Source organism: Bemisia tabaci, chromosome 2 (assembly GCF_918797505.1).
Source record: "Bemisia tabaci chromosome 2, PGI_BMITA_v3".
Classification (NCBI taxonomy): domain Eukaryota; kingdom Metazoa; phylum Arthropoda; class Insecta; order Hemiptera; family Aleyrodidae; genus Bemisia; species Bemisia tabaci.
In genome coordinates this window covers 39,154,121-39,170,418 of record NC_092794.1, presented here as the reverse complement: position 1 = coordinate 39,170,418, position 16,298 = coordinate 39,154,121, and the positions used below count along the sequence as shown (strand labels likewise).

The window sequence follows — 16,298 nt, the reverse complement described above, 5'->3', positions numbered from 1 at the left end:
TCATCCGACTGCAAGTTCCGTTTCATTAGGATGGCCCGGAAAAATAACAATCGGAAAGTCGATGACATAAGTGTAGATTTAAAGTTCGGAGAAGGAGAAGGAATCGATGTTTGTGGTTGACAACCCTCACGTTTTTAGTGCGTTTTCTAAACGCGAACTGTTTTTAAACTGTAACTGTAAATATCCAATAAAAAAATAATAATAAAAATTTTTTAATTCATCAAACTGAACATTGCAATATCCATTCCCAGTCGCTCATCCCAAAACACATGGTTCCCGATACGCATCTCCAAGCGCACGCTACTGAAAAATTGAAATTCCCGAATCAGACGCTGATCTCCAGTCTCCGATACCAGGCCCATACTGTAAGATACGGTCTTTCGAAGCCGAAAATTTTACAAGTCGGAAATCTCGAAAACGAAAAGTCGTATCGAAATTCGGTCAGTACAGTTTTCCGATCTTCGAAAGTGGAAAAGAATCGCATCTATCCGCAACGAATCGGACGAGGGTAATTTTCCGAAAATTTTTCAATTTCCCGAATCAGACCCTAATCTCCAGTCTCCGATACCAGGCCCATACTGTAAGATACGTCCTCTCGAAACGGAAAATTTTTACAAGTCCGAAAATCCGAATTTTTTGCACAATCTGGCAACAGTGTACGGAGAAAATAAACTAATTTCTTGCCCCATCTGGCAACACTGTAAAATGCAATGTTGCAAAATTTCACCAATAAATAAATCATTTATTTACGTGCACCGTTCGACAACGCTGCTGCGCCATCTTGAAAAATACATCATTGCATAACCCGCAAAATGAAGGGGTAACATTACATGATTGCATAACCCGCATATTGAAGGGGCAACATGCAATACTTTCTTTTTACAGCGTTGCCATATTGAACAATAATCCCTATACAACGCTGCAATTTAATTCGTATTTTTCTGCACAATTTGGCTAAAAACTTTTGGCTTAAAGTCGCTATTTTCTCCCTACTTGCGCGCTCGGATTTTCGCGAATTACTCGTTTCCACTTCATTTTTCGGCAAAATTTACACGGACCACATGATAATAGCATGAAATTTACTACATATACTCAGAACAATTTTCGTTTCTCTACAGTCATTACTGACTGAGAAAAACGCTTCATAATTGAACATATGAGGAAAGTGACCTGCGTATCAGACAGATGTTCTTATAACGCGTTCAGCTTGTAAAGATGGATAAGAAGTAATTTTGTAAAAGGTACAAAAAGGATTTAATATGAGGTCAATCATATAAATCAAGGGTAAAAACGAAGAATAATGTATGGGTTTTATGTACAATACATAAGTATTGTACATAAAAGGGAATATAAAAGTTACGAGAGAGTTACTTGAAGCTATTGTCCATCTTGATGTAAAAGAAGGGTTTGATGGAAAGTTGAAAAAGAGGGGTAACGATTTCGGCTGTTCAAAAGCACCAAGATTTAAGATTATTCCACTGAAAAAGGTAAGGTTCAAGCATCATTATCTAACTAATTTGCGAGTCGAAACTTAATGTTATTTAATCTGCTCAAAACGTTCAAAATCAATACTTCAGTCACTTGTTTGTGACTGGCGATCGTGGATACTGTTTATTTTCAAAAAGTATGGGTATGTAATTGCTCTTAATTCCTTTGCATCTTTAGGCGGCTCTGTGATTAAGTCGCTGCGCTCGAGAAAGGTACCTCTTTTGGCGCGTATACGTATAGTATACCGCCTTTGCGATCGTTTCGACCTCCCACTCGATACAATAACAGAGTCCCTTAGTTCCTTACCGGAAAGTGACTACCGCGAACTTCTGAGATTTTCCAAAGCGTGTAAAAAGTTTACTAATCCGTCAATAATTATGATTTAACTTTTTTTGTCATTCTGGAGCTTTCTAGTTTATGTGCAATGAATACCAAGAGTCTACGTTACCTGGTTTTTTTAAAAAAAACCTAAGAATGCTCCGCGCTAATATAAAATATGCATATATAAGCAGAAGCAAACGAACTGATTCGAGGATGGCTGAGCAGTTCGGCACTCTTCGAATGAGAATTTCACTCCTCCGTCTTGTTCAAAACGTTGCTTTGACAGATCTCCACACCCCTGATATGCTTTTCAAAATTTGGTACCACTGCTCTGATAGCCAGGGCCAACCAAGGCAGCCGTAAGGGCCATCTGTGATGAGCCTCAAGACTTATTAGACCATTTGCTAAACGTGGCTCATGCAGGAAGCTACGTGCGCACATATGGAAATCTACCTACCCCTCTCTTCCCCGTGCACCTGACCCTAGCGCCGGCTTCTCGAAAGAAACAATTAGCTCGGCTCCCGGCGAGGCGGCCGTCGGGACCCTATTACTTACGCTTGATTAACCATTTCACCGTCACGCTAGGATTCGTCCAATTTTAAAAAAAAAATGTTTCGCGTGTACTCAGCAATTTTTTTCTTACTCTCCGTTAAAACACAAATTAAAGGAGGTCTCATTCATAAAAATCGGCCGAATAGAAAAGAAGTTACAGTATTCGAAATCCGAAAAAATCAACAAAACCACGACCTCCCCATGCAAAAAATAAAATGAAGGGGGAAAAAAGAAATGTATGAATTAGAATTAAATATATTTGACCTCAGAATTTGACAAGCAATTCTATTATATAACTTTTTTTTTTTTTTTTTTAGGTATAACCAAGGTGATGTAATGATCGTTTTTTATAAATTTACTTAGAACCTTTCAGCATTTCGCCATCTTCAGAGTACAGTCATTAATACATAAATATATCACAGTTATTACACTTTCGTCCTAAACTTAATAACACACATCAAGGCACATTATACAAATAGTCTTAATTACGCGAGAGTCAATATTACCTAGCGTTGCTTCTAATCAAATTGTAATCATTCAACTCTGGTGATTGTTGTTACGTGAATTCACCGATCCATCGATATCTCACTTGTCAGAACTTTCCTGATTCATTAATAGGTCGCAGCACCTCCTGATGAGCGGGTTTGTTGCTATTTCTATTTCAGTTTGAATATTAAGTAAGTTTTCATTTCTCATTGTGGCCAATGTTATTTCTAATTTTTCTAAAACTTTCAGCTGATTAGGATCTACATTTTTGTGCAGAATTTTGGCCTCATTGAAATCAATTTTATGGCCCGTATTTTTCATATGTTTGAATACATTGGATGTTTTTTGCTTAGCATGCTCTTTGACTCTAACTTTGATGGATCGCTCAGTCTTTCCTATGTATTTACTATTGAATGTTTTACATTCTATTTGGTAGATACCTGAACAATTATCAATTATCATTACAACAATTATTATGTTTTTACTGGCCATTTTTTAAATTTTATCGATCACATTGTTGTTAGTACTAAAAGCTAGTTAGTGGTCATGTTTTCTAAAAATTTTATCCACAATATTTGTGGAATCATTACAGAAATGCATTTTCCTATATTTTATTTTCTGTTTTTGCTTTTGTTTTTTATTACTATCCTCAGCAATATTTTCGTGCTTATTGATAATGTTATTTATTAAATATTTTGGATAGCCATTGCTTTCGCAAATGTCATATATAATGCTGATCTCTGTGTTTTTCTCCTCTGGGTCAAGTGGTATGCTATGCAGCCTATGTGCCATGGCATGTATAGCCGCATGTTTATGATTAGTAGGATGATTCGAATAGTATGGTATTATGGCATTGGTTGCATTAGGTTTACGGTATATCTTGAATTTAATTCTATTCTCTGCATTTATGAAAACAGTGAGGTCAAGGAAATTTATCTGGTTATTTTTCATTTTTTCACATGTATATTGGATATTATCATTAATGCTGTTCAAGTTTTTCGTGAATTTATTTGTAATTCTATCCGTGCCAGTAAAAACAAAAAATGTATCATCAACATATCTGAAATATCTTACTATATTTTTGAAAAAAGGGTTTTTCACGCACATAATGTGCGTCTCTTCATGATGATTAAGGTAAATTTGTGCTATAGTCCCTGATAAAGGGCCACCCATGGCGGTTCCCATTTCAGAGACACAAAAATTGCCTTTGTAAGAAAAATAGTTTTGTTTTAGGATTATATCAACCATGACTAAAAGTTCCTCGGTTTCAGTCTTTGACATAGTCTCAGATTTTCTAATTGGGCCTGTTGCAAACTTTTGCTAGAGCAAAACTAAGAGTTGTTTCCTACAGATAATGCCTCAAAAATCACGATGAGCGCATCGGCAAAGTCTGAAATGCACTCATAACTTCACAATCTGCGTAAGAAATTTGCGATTTTTTGAGCTTCCCGCTTCGAAAACGATACTACGGTACAGGTGAATATTTTGTTAGAGGAGTCGTTCCATTGGCGGCAATACTCATCATGGCCGACGCCAGTCCGCCAAAACACGTGTGATGGAACGAGATAACACCTAAACAGGATTAAACCAGATAACAATCGGCGTTATTACGTTCATATTTTCCTTGACCTTGAGTTCTCCTCAAAGTACGCGAGGAACTGCGCAAGCGTCGGCCATGATGAATATTGCCGACGATGGAGCGACTCCTCTAACAAAATGTTCACCTGTTCAGTAGTATCGTTTTTGAAGCGGGAAGCTCAAAATAACGCAAATTTCTTACGCAGATTGTGAATTTATGAGTGCATTTCAGACTTTGCCGATGCGCTCATCGTGATTTTTGAGGCATTATCTATGGGAAACAACTCTTCATTCTGCTCTGGCAAAAGTTTGCAACAGGCCCATTGCATCATTTAAAGCTCTAAGAGCTTGTGCTATAGGTATGTTTGAATATAAATTTACTATGTCCAGCGAAAAAATACTTTGTCCCCTGTGAACTTTAAAATTATGCATTTTATTGGCAAATTGGGAACTATTTTTGATTGTATAGCCATTATCTAATTTTAGTACACCCTTTATTATTTTTTCTAGGTATTTTGCCAGTCTATAGCTAGGAGATCCAGTAGTGTCAATAAAAGGTCTAATCGGGTTACCATCTTTACGTACTTTCAGATATGGTTTGAATCTTGGTGCTATTGATGCATTTATATTGTTATTATTTGCATCTGGAATGGTAAATTTTAATTTCTTTTTTATATCAGGATGGATGATTTCAGTAGATGAATCGATAATTTTATTGATTTGTTCAGTAAAATCCTTTGTAGGGTCTTTTTTGCATTGAGAGGTATTACTGTTAATCATGAAATTTTGAAATTTGTTATCTATTTCTACTTCACTCAAGATGGCAATACTATTACTTTTATCAACAGGAATAATATCTAAGTTATTATCGGCCAGTTTTTGGGCTATAGTTTTTATACATTTCGACATGCATCTCCGCTTTTCATTATTTTGAACATTTTGTTGTATTCTATTGTTACATTGGATTATTTTTTCTGAGTCATTAATGATACTATTTCTAATTTCATTTTGCTTTCCTATATCTGTAGTACTGATTACATTTTCACAAGTCATTAAGATATCTACACTATTGGTCTTATTACTGAGGTTCATTTTTATGCCATTATTTAATAAATTTGTTTCTTCTTTGGTGAATTTCACATTGGATAAATTGTAGAACCTAGGTGCAAATACATGGTTATGTTTTTTCTTTGAAAAATTTTGGTGCTGTGTTTTGATAAGATTATTAATTTTTTTGTTTACAGTTATACGTTTCTTATTAATAATAGGTGACAAATTATCTTGAGATAATCTAAATATAAGTTTTCTGGTGTTGTTGTCCAGCTTCTCATCATTAAATAACATTTGCTTAGCTTTCTTGATTTCCCGTATATGGTGATTGAGTTTGCAGAAAAGATAGTCCAGTTCAGCTGATATCCAGTATCTCTTTGCGTGCTTGATCGTTCGTGTAGCTGCCTTTGTCTTGCTATTTGTAGATAGGTTCACGTACCTTGGTATGACGTTGTGTTTTCGGCACTGCTTGTTCATGTATATATTAAGCTTCGTTTTCTCCAACTTCGTGACATGTTTATGGTATAAGAATGCGGCATTAGCTTGGTGGGCATCTAGATTAATAAAGTTTGATTTGAACAACACCATATTTAATTTTAGTTTTGAAGTGTAACCAAGGTGATGTAATGATCGTTTTTTATTAATTTACTTAGGACCTTTCAGCATTTCGCCATCTTCAGAGTACAGTCATTAATACATAAATATATCACAGTTATTACACTTTCGTCCTAAACTGAATAACACACATCAAGGCACATTATACAAATAGTCTTAATTACGCGAGAGTCAATATTACCTAGCGTTGCTTCGCATTATATAACGGAAAAAAATTGGGAGTAATTACAAAAAATTGGCCTCTTGCAAGGGGCTTCCTTGTAAGAATTTTGACCTGAAGACAAGGGTCGAATAGCAACAGTACTCCATACAATACACAGTGTGCCTCAACGAGTTAAACATGAACCCATGTCATCGCGCCGCTTCGACAGTTTTATGGAACCACGTAGCTGGGGCGGCTTCATTTTATTCAGACAGAGCAGTGCTGAGACAGAGTCCGAGTTTGACCTTCGGCGTTGGGTGAAGGCTGTGTAGTAGTAATATGGAGAGGGGTCTATTTGCATCTCTCAGCGGTTTACACAGATGTGGCTGAAAAATTGGAAATTCTCATAGTTTTGCGAGCATCTAGGAGCTAGAAGCTTTCAATCGACCCAAAAATCGTAAAAATCGCCCCGGTAGATCTCTCCAAATAGGCGTTACAACAGGAACATACACCAATTCCCGGGAACTTGTGGCCGGAGGGGGGTAGATTTGGCTTTAAGAGCGTCTCAGGAAGAAGAGTCTGAAAAATTTGGAAGTCTGACAGTTTTGCGAGCATCTGGAAGCTAGAAGCTTGCAGTCGACCCAGAAATCGTAAAAATCGCCCCGGTAGATCTCTCAAATTAGGCGTTACAACGGAAACATACCGCAACTCTCGGAAACTTAAGGTCTGAGGGGGGTGGATTTGGCTTCAAGAGCGTCTCAAGCGAAAGAGGCTGAAAAATTTGGAAGTCTGAAAGTTTTGCGGACATCGGGACGTCAAGGGCTTTCACCAGAGTCAAGCATCGTCGAAATCGGTCCGGTAGAACTCCAGAAATAAGCGTTACAGTGAAACCCCCAACGATTTTATTTATATAGATATTTGTAATCTAGTCAATGTCTGCTGCCCTCTTTTAAAAGTCAAATCTAACTCCAATAACCTCTCCCTAATACATAATACTAACCTAATGGAAATGAGTGAAGAAAAGAAACACTTCCATTTGCTGTATAAATTAACAGGAGAAAAATCACTTAAAAGAGCCTGCAATAGGGCTAGCAAGAATCTCAAAAAAGCCATTTATGCAGAAAAAAAGACTGTATGACAATAAAATCCACTAATCTAGCAATAAATCCAAGACTGCATGGTCCATCATAAAATCTGAAACTGAATCGATCTCAAATCCCCTTATTGAACAGATAATTTACAATAATGAAGTGATCAAAGACCCAACTCAAATTGCCAATGCATTTAATGATTATTTCACTTCCATATCAACCAATTATCAGGTTCATCTTAACGATGATGATGCAATGAAACTTTTACAAAAAAATGTCATCCCTCCCAATTCTAAATTTTCCTTTCAAACCATCGACTTGCAACAACTTGAAAGAGTGATCAATGAGCTAAATTTGTCTAAATTTGATAATAATGATAGCATTCCATCTTTTGTATTCAAAGATTACTTTTCTATAATTGGTCCTCAATTGCTTAAACTTATCAATAAGTGTATACAATACTTATCCTGTGTGTATCAATACTTATCCTGACTTCCTAAAAATTGCAACTGTCTCCCCAATCTACAAAAAAAAAGGTGACAAAAAATCTCCTGCTAACTATCGTCCAATATCTGTATTACCAACTCTGTCTAAAATTGTTGAAAAAGTATTGTATAACCAACTACTTAGTAAGGTTTTTTTGAACAAGGGCAGTTTTTACATTGTAATCAATTCGGATTCCGTAGAAAAAAGTCGACTATTCAAGCCATTCATAAGTTAACGGAATGCATTTACAAAGCACTTGATCAGGGGATCCCGGTTGCCAGTCTACACTTCGATTTTGCAAAGGCATTTGACCTCATTAACCATAAACTACTGCTTAAAAAACTTAGTTACTATCTTCACTCCAGCGCCGTCGACCTTATAGCATCATATTTAAGAAATAGAAAACAGAGAATGAAAATTGACTCAACTTTTGGTCCCGTCCTATCAATCGTATATGGGCTGTCAGCTGGTGTTTCCCAAGGATCTATTCTTGGACTTTTATTATTTATTATTTTTGTTAATGGCATGCCTGGTGTGATATATTTGGTGGACTCGAAACGGGAAGACAAAAAAAATGAATCAAACGAATGTAGAGATGACGAACCAAGAGAGATTTTATTCAGACGAAATTGCTTAAAACGGTTCGACCGGTGTGGCGGGCAATTCAAACATAACACCCACTCCCTGGTCAATTGAAAAAAAACAAGAGACAGATTGTTCACAAAATTTCGCTTAGTTTATAAATTTGGTCGCATAGGTGGTTTGGATTCCCTACTTGACTTCCTCGGCGGAGGTGCAGGTGGGGTGACAAGTGGTTCGGGGGTTTTGGTACGTGAAGAGGAGGGTTGCTCTGAACTACTTTCATTCTGCCATTCAGGAGTATTTGAGTTTTGAGGTACTGAGGGTCTTTTTCTTGAGTTATGGGGTTGTGGGGTACCGCTTTGCCTTAAAGTTTGTCGGGAGTTACTGGTTCCTGGTAGTATAGCATTTGTCTCGTTGAAGGAGAGTTCTCTACGAGTATTTCCTGTATGAGGAACAGGCTGTTGCTTTTTCACAGGAGAGCTTGGACTAATGACATTAGTTATTTTCGGTGCAAGCTGTATTTGCGGCTTAGATGTGCTTGCGCTTGATTGCATCATTGCTAGGTTTAGTGGGTCTACGGTAGGATAAGGGGAGGGTTTGTGCTTTAATGCTAGGTCGGAGAGCGTTGTGAGCTTGATTTGATTTAAGTGACAAAGTTTTATTTCTCCATTAACTTTAATTAGATACGTTATGGGGCTTATTTGCTTATGAATTACACCTTTTTGTACTTGGTGCTGTTTGGACATTCTTACTACGACTGTTTCGTTAACGCTAAGGTTTGGCAATTTAGGGGCTTTGGGTTGCTTTTTGGGGTGTATTAAGTTAAGGGTTGTTCGAGGGGTTTGTTTAAGTACAAGATCGCAGGGGCTGACATCTTTTCCCGTTATGGGGGTGTTTCTATATGCGAATAAAAATTTACATAATTTCTTAAGTAGATCTTTTTTTGAAATGTTACAATTTTCTAATTTGATTTTCTCTAAAGCTTTTTTGACAGTTTGGACCGCTCTTTCGGCTAGGCCGTTACTAGTTGGGTGGTAAGGTGGTGACTTCGTGACAATAATAGAATGTTTAGTACAAAAGTCTTTGAATTCTTGTGATTGAAATGGCGGACCATTGTCCGTCACTACTTGCAGCATAGGGCCATATGTAGAAAAGTACATTAATAATTTTTCTTCTAGAGATTCAAAATTTGTAGACGATACCGGCCAGACTTCGATCCATTTACTATATGCATCATCGAGTACTACATACTCTTCATTATTAAAAAAGAAATGGTCTAAATGTACTCGTTGCCAGGGTTGATTAGTTTCTGGCCATGAAGTTTTGGCGGATGATACAGGTTTGAAATTGACTGTTTGACAAGCTGCACAGTTTTTTATTTTGTTTTCAATATCGTTATTCAATGATGGCCACCATACATTTTTCCTGGCGAGCGATTTCATCCTTACAATCCCGGGATGAGAATCATGCAAATTTTCAAGGACCTTAGTTTGCAATTTTTTTGGGATAACAACTCTATCTCCAAAAAGTATGACATTATCATGCAACGATAGACTTTCCCTTACTAGAAAATAAGGTCTAATGTTAACATCTTTGACATTTCTAGGCCATCCTTGCAACACATAATTGAAGACAGTGCTAAGGGTGTTTTCATTTCCAGTTTCTAGAGCAATTAATTCAGGGGTTAAAGGAATATCGGGTAACAATTCAATGGTTTCAGAAATTTCTTTTATCGTTACATTGTCAGCGGGGAGTCTGGATAATGCATCAGCTGGTTTTAGTAAGGATGCTTTACGATAAATGGTTTTAAAGTTGTAAGCGCTAAGCGTTACGAACCATCTTTGGAAGCGAGGTGACGCAATAGTTGGCACACCTTTATTTAACAGACTTTTTAGGGGTTGATTATCAGTGACCACCGTAAATAGTAGTCCATAAAGGTATTTGTGAAATTTCTTAGCTGCGAAGACTACAGCGAGAGCTTCTCTGTCCAGCTGTGCATATTTTTGTTGACAAGGAGTTAAGGATGCAGATGCATACATGACTGGTTTATCAAAATTCGCAATGAGGTGACATAGGACTGTGCCTACTCCATAAGGTGAGGCATCGGTGTAGACAAAAATAGGTTTCTGAGGGTCATAGATAGTTAGCACTGGTTTTTCAACTAACTTTTGTTTAGTGTACGAAAAGGCTTCGTCACACTGAGAGTTCCAATCGAACTTAGTGTTTTTTTCTAGTAATTTGTGCAAGGGTTTCAAGTGCGTGCTCAAATTAGGGATGAAACGTGCATAAAATTGAACTAAACCTAGATAAGATCTGAGTTCGGATACGTTCTTTGGTGGACGAGCGTTTAGTATAGCTGAGGTTTTATCTAATGTTGGGCGGATCCCTTCGCAGTTTACAATATGGCCAAATAATTCTATTTCCGGTGCATAAAATATACTTTTGACCAAGTTGACTTACTCTGTGAACATCTAATTTACCTAATACAATACGTGTTTTTTGTTTGACTCAATCAATAGTTTTGTCGCCAAATACAATGTCATCTATAAAGACTCCACACCAGGGGAGATTACTTAATATGCGGTCAATTATAGATTGAAAAATTGATGATCCGCTGTTGATACCGTAAATTAGTCTGTTAAATTGAAATAATCCCCAGGGTGTGTTGATCGTGAGAATTTCTTTACTATCATCGGTAACTTTCAGTTGCAAGTATGCTTCTGTGAGATCAATTTTGGTGAAGAAGTTACAATTTGCTAGTTTGGACCAAATGTCCTCTAATCTAGGTAACGGGTAATGATCTAATCTAAGACAAGGGTTGACTATTTTGCGGAAGTCGACAACTACTCGAATTCCGCCCGTTTTCTTTTTGACTGGCCAAATGGGTGAAGCCCATTCAGAGTGGGTGACGGGTTCAAGTCTTTGAGATTTTACTAAATTCATGATTATTTGATGCACTTCTTCCGATTGACTAAATGGGATTTCATAAAATTTGTGGAAAATAGGTCGGACATCATCTTTTAATACAAGTTGAGCTTTATAGCCCCGAATACTGGTTGACTTATCTGTGCTACAAGCGTGGGGAAATCGAAGTTTGATTCCATCAATGTGTTTTTCTTGGGTGTGTTTGACTGAAATGTTACTGCAGTTTTGGCTTATGGCCTTATCATTAAGTAGGGAACCTAGCAGGTTGTGTCGCCAGTTCGGGGATATGGTATCAAGCCATTCTCTCCCGACCAGCATTTTAGTTGGTTTAGCAAATTTGACAACAATCAGCCTGATGGTGTATCTATTGGGTTGAACGAAAACTGTTACCTTAATTTCTCCTATAGTGTTTAATGGCTGTCCGTCAACATTCCATAAGCGCGATGTGCATTTTTCTTCTTTAGATTCCGGGAATTTGTCAGAAAATTTACTGAGAGACATTAGTGACACTGCTGATCCCGAGTCGAATTCGCACTCAACGCTTTTATCATTTATAACTATATTTCCCAGTAATGGGTTGTTGGTTACACGGTACACATAGAGGTTAGATTGTGACTCAGAAGAAGTCGGTGCTAAGGTTAATTGCGCGGAGGGAATGTTGCGGACTTGGAGGTCGCTTGTTGACTTGATGATTGGTAGGTGAGCATTGGATATCCTTCCCACGATGATTTCTTCGATTTCCTCATCGGTGGATTCTTCCAACACTGCTTTGGCTTGGTTGCAGGCGGTGGACGTGTGGCGTTGGATTCCACAATTGAAGCATTTCCAATACCGGGCAGGGCAGTAATTGGGATTGTGCAGTCTTGTACATCTATAACATTGAGTGGTAGTTTGCGGGTTGACTCTGCGGTTGGGTTGTTGACGTGATTGTTGACCGTTGTTTGGTTGAAGTGCGTTGAAATTCCGTTAATTGTTTGATTGACGTTAGTTGGTGCGTTGATTTGAGTTCGTGGCTGGAAATTGGTTGTTAGATTGAGGTTGAGGTGGTGAGCTTCGATTAAATGAACGATTAACGGGTCGAAATGAGTTAGACTTGTTATTAGTTCTACGGTTGAATTGGTTATTATTATGAAAGTTGACTTTGTTGACTGAGGCGGGTTTAAGTTCACTGGCAATTGTTTCGAAGTTGCGAACAAACTTGATGGCATCCTCCAGGGTTAAGTCACTTTTCTCCCACAACTTTTTTTTGAGGTTGACGGAGTTGAGCCCATTTACAAATTTGACTAGGAGCCTGTTCTTGAGGTTGTCTCCGAAGTTGCATTTGTCTGCAAGAAGTCTAAGAGAGGTTAAGTACACTGCAGCAGTTTCGCCCTCTGCTTGAACTCTAGATTCAAACTTTAGAATATCGGAAAAAGAATCTTGTTTGGTTCGTAGGTTTCTTGGAGGAGTGTGACTAGTTGGTCAAATGATTTGCTTGATGGTTTCTCAGGCAACAATTGAGTTCTTAACTCTGAGTATACGTCAAAGGATAGGTAGTTCAGAAGTACCTTGCGTTTACTGGATGCCTTGGTGATTTCATTAAGGTCTGTTGTGACTCGTTCATTGTCGGTGATTTCAAGCGAGATATGGCATTGTTGATTGTTGATAGTTTGTGGCCGTGCACCTCGCTTGACGTCATTGGCACTGAGCGGGGCCTAGTGCTCGTCTTTATAAAAGGAAGCACCGTCTGTTCCGGGCTCGTCTAGTCTATTCGAGTTCATCATCTAGCTCACCGACACCTCGAGTTTGGTAGCCAGCCTGAGTGTGTCAGGAGAGCATACTGTAAGTAGCCTCATTAGCAGCTAATACAAATGTCGCCATAGCACCTACGGTAGCCTCCTTATTCCAACCCCTAGTCCACAACATGGTGAAGGCGCCTTGACCCCTCAACCTCTCGCTGAACCCTCCTTTTACCTACCGTGTATCGCAACGGGTGCAGAATACGTCGATTTTTTTTTAGTAACCTGTACTTATGTAACATGAGATTAGTAGACAGCTTAATGAGTGAATTTCCCCTTGTGGAAAGTCTCATTTATTTGGACGCAGATATTCGAACTAACAAAAAATCCGTGGCCGAGATAGTAGATACTTTTGAATATATTGTTTTTAGGAATCATTATAACTCACAATTCGAAAAAAAACTTGTTCAATCCGCAAAAGAGGAATATAACATTGTAAGATTATCTTTAAGTGAGAAATTTGATTTAATTAAAGAATTTTTGCAATTTTTCTTTGAAGATGGTATCGAAGAAGCTTTACATTGTTAGCTAAGAATGGTCCTTTATGTTCTATGGCGCTCATTTATATTATTTATAATAATACTAAATACAAAGTAAAATGTTCATCATTGGTTCAGACAATAGTCGATACGTTCGCGGACGAAACTGATAAAGCTTATTGGAATTATGCGGAATTTTGCGGTCTTGTGCGTTCTTTACCCAAAAAAGCAATAATTAGATTTTTGCAACAGAGTACTAGCGATGAAATATCTCCATCAGGCATTGTACAATTTGAGGAAGAAAGCGTGGACTCTCAGGCTCCTATAATTAACAAAACTATTCCAACACCTTTTTTGTTTAATGACAAAGGCACTATTAAAAATTGTTCGTCACTAAACACAGCTGCATTAAAAATAGCATTTAAAGAATTTCATCAAATTACGTATAACTTCGCAAATATAGAACATGCTAGGAAACTACTAGAAAAGCTCGAGAAGGACAGGTCTATAAAGAGATTAAAAGAGAATTCATTACAGAGACAAGAGATGGAGAATAAAAAATCTATTCTTCAGCCTTTGAAGTTGGAACTTCCTCAGTTCGACGGTTCCTCTGACGCGGAGGATTATATCCATAAATTAGAAACTATTTCTAAAGTTGGGGAGTGGTCAGATACTCAAAAAATCAGTGCATTAATTATGGGCTTAATAGGAAATGCTGGCTTATGGTACAGAAAATAATGAGACTATATTATGTTTGAAAAATTGGCCCGAGTTAAAACAGGAATTTTTAAATAATTTTCGTAAAATTAAAAGTATAGGGGATGACTGGGTGATTTTCACCAACAGAAGGCAAACATATAATAAAAAACCACAAGAATACTTGGAAAATAAAGTGTTTCTGGCTAGGAACTTAAAGCCTAAAATTCCAGAAGGAGAGCTAATCGACTGGATCATTGGAGGTATGTTGCCGCATTTAGCTCAGCAAATTTACCTTCTTAATAATGATAATATTGAAGATCTGAAGAACAACTTAAGTAAAGTAATTAAATCTTTTGAAATCAGTGGAAATCCAAGTGAAACTTCCAAAAATCACAGTAACTCCATGATTAAATCCGAGGAGAATTCTAGGCTGGAAAAAATAGAGCAAATGATGCAACAGTTAATAATTGATAAGGATTTACGTAGAAATAGCTTTCGGGGAAGATCACCAGAGAAATCCTTGAGATACGGGGCGAGAAATGGATCGAGAAATCAGTCACCCTATAGGAGCAAGCCCCCAGGGCAACCTCAAAGATGGTCCAGACCTCCTGAACGGTACGGTTATTACGGAAATGGATCTTATAGAGGACATTCAAGGGGTCAATTTTCTTTTAATTTCAATCAGAGGCACCGTGGGAATGCGCGAAAATTTAGATTTAGAAGTCCAAGCCGTAATTACAGAGATTATTCGAGGAGCCCTCCAAGGTATCATAGATACGGAGGGAGCAGTAACAATAAGGGAGAAGAGTACGAACCTAAAAAATATTATGGGAAAAATAACAAACGGGGAAACTAAAAGACTCGACTCGATATAAAGGCCCTGCGAGAAGAGTGAGCAAAACAGGGTCTAAGTATAATTTAAGCCATAAGCATTCTGTAGCACAGGGTAACCAGGATTCTCGATATAAACTAAACAGGGAAACTCCCAAACAAGAAAAAAACGTTTCCTTTAATACAGAAAAATTTAAACAAGTTAATGGGTCAGTCCTGGAGTATGACAAAAATACGATAAAAATTTGTAATTTTTATTCCTTAAATAAGTTATCGGTAGGGATTAGGTCTAGCCTAAGTATTTTAGGAAAAGTAAATGGAAAGCAATCGCGAATCATTTTCGACACGGGCAGTACGATCTCAGCCTTAGACGCAAAGTTGGCGTCGAATCTCAAAATAAACAAATGTAATGATGTAATTTTCGGCGCCGATCGCGGAAAAATTGACAACTTGGGCACAGCTCGAATCAATGTTTGTATTTCAGGTGTAAACTTTCCGGTAGTAGTCAAAATAATCCGGAACTTATCCGTCAACTTGATCTTGGGCATGGATTTCGCTGAAAAATTTTCCGCAGACTTAGATTATGACGCAGGTAGGCTGAAATTATGCACACCCAAGGCCGAAAATGTTGAAATTCCAATGTCATGGAGTTCGGAAAATCAAGGAGTAAACATCCGTTCCGCGGGCAGTGATCTGACGGATTGTTGCGCCGCGTTGCATATGGTAGCAAAGGTAAATAATCAAAGATTAAAAGTGCTACTGGATTCGGGGAGCTGTTGTAATGTTATAGATAGACGCTTCGTAAGAAGACAGGATATTTTTCGTACCGAACAAGTACAATCGCTAACAACTGCAAATAATCATTCCTTAAAAATTATAGGCGTAACGGAATTGCGCATTGAGATTAATGGAACTATTTTTGAAGACTTAGCATTTGTTGCCGAAAATTTGTCAGCCTCCGTGATCCTAGGCAATCACTTTTTTGAAAAACATTCAGCTAAAATTATTACTTCTAAGTACTGCAACATTAAGTTTAAAACACGGAGAAACGCGGGCTCCAATATTCTCCGAACTTCAGTGGCAAAGGCGAAGAAAAAAGAGTAAAATAGAACAGGATAGGGAAGTAACCATGGATTCAGGCTTTCAGGAACTTTCAATGCTTTATCAAGCGTTTCAAGAAATAGAGGAAGGTACT

The 16,298-nt window shown here is 37.7% G+C and overlaps 1 protein-coding gene across 5 annotated transcripts in view; it reads right to left on the bottom strand.

The window, feature by feature from the left end:
* LOC109041769 (cytosolic carboxypeptidase 2) overlaps nucleotides 1-16,298 on the bottom strand; it is a 302,746-nt gene that overhangs the window by 167,256 nt on the left and 119,192 nt on the right. Inside the window, exon 1 of one of the 5 annotated variants that reach the window (XM_072297300.1) lies at nucleotides 11,707-11,829. The exons of the other annotated variants lie outside the window; for them this stretch is intronic. Coding sequence (XP_072153401.1) covers nucleotides 11,707-11,817 — 111 coding nt within the window. The 5' untranslated portion in view covers nucleotides 11,818-11,829. Of the gene's footprint in view, nucleotides 1-11,706; nucleotides 11,830-16,298 lie in introns of those variants that run through there. 5 annotated transcript variants of the gene reach the window in all.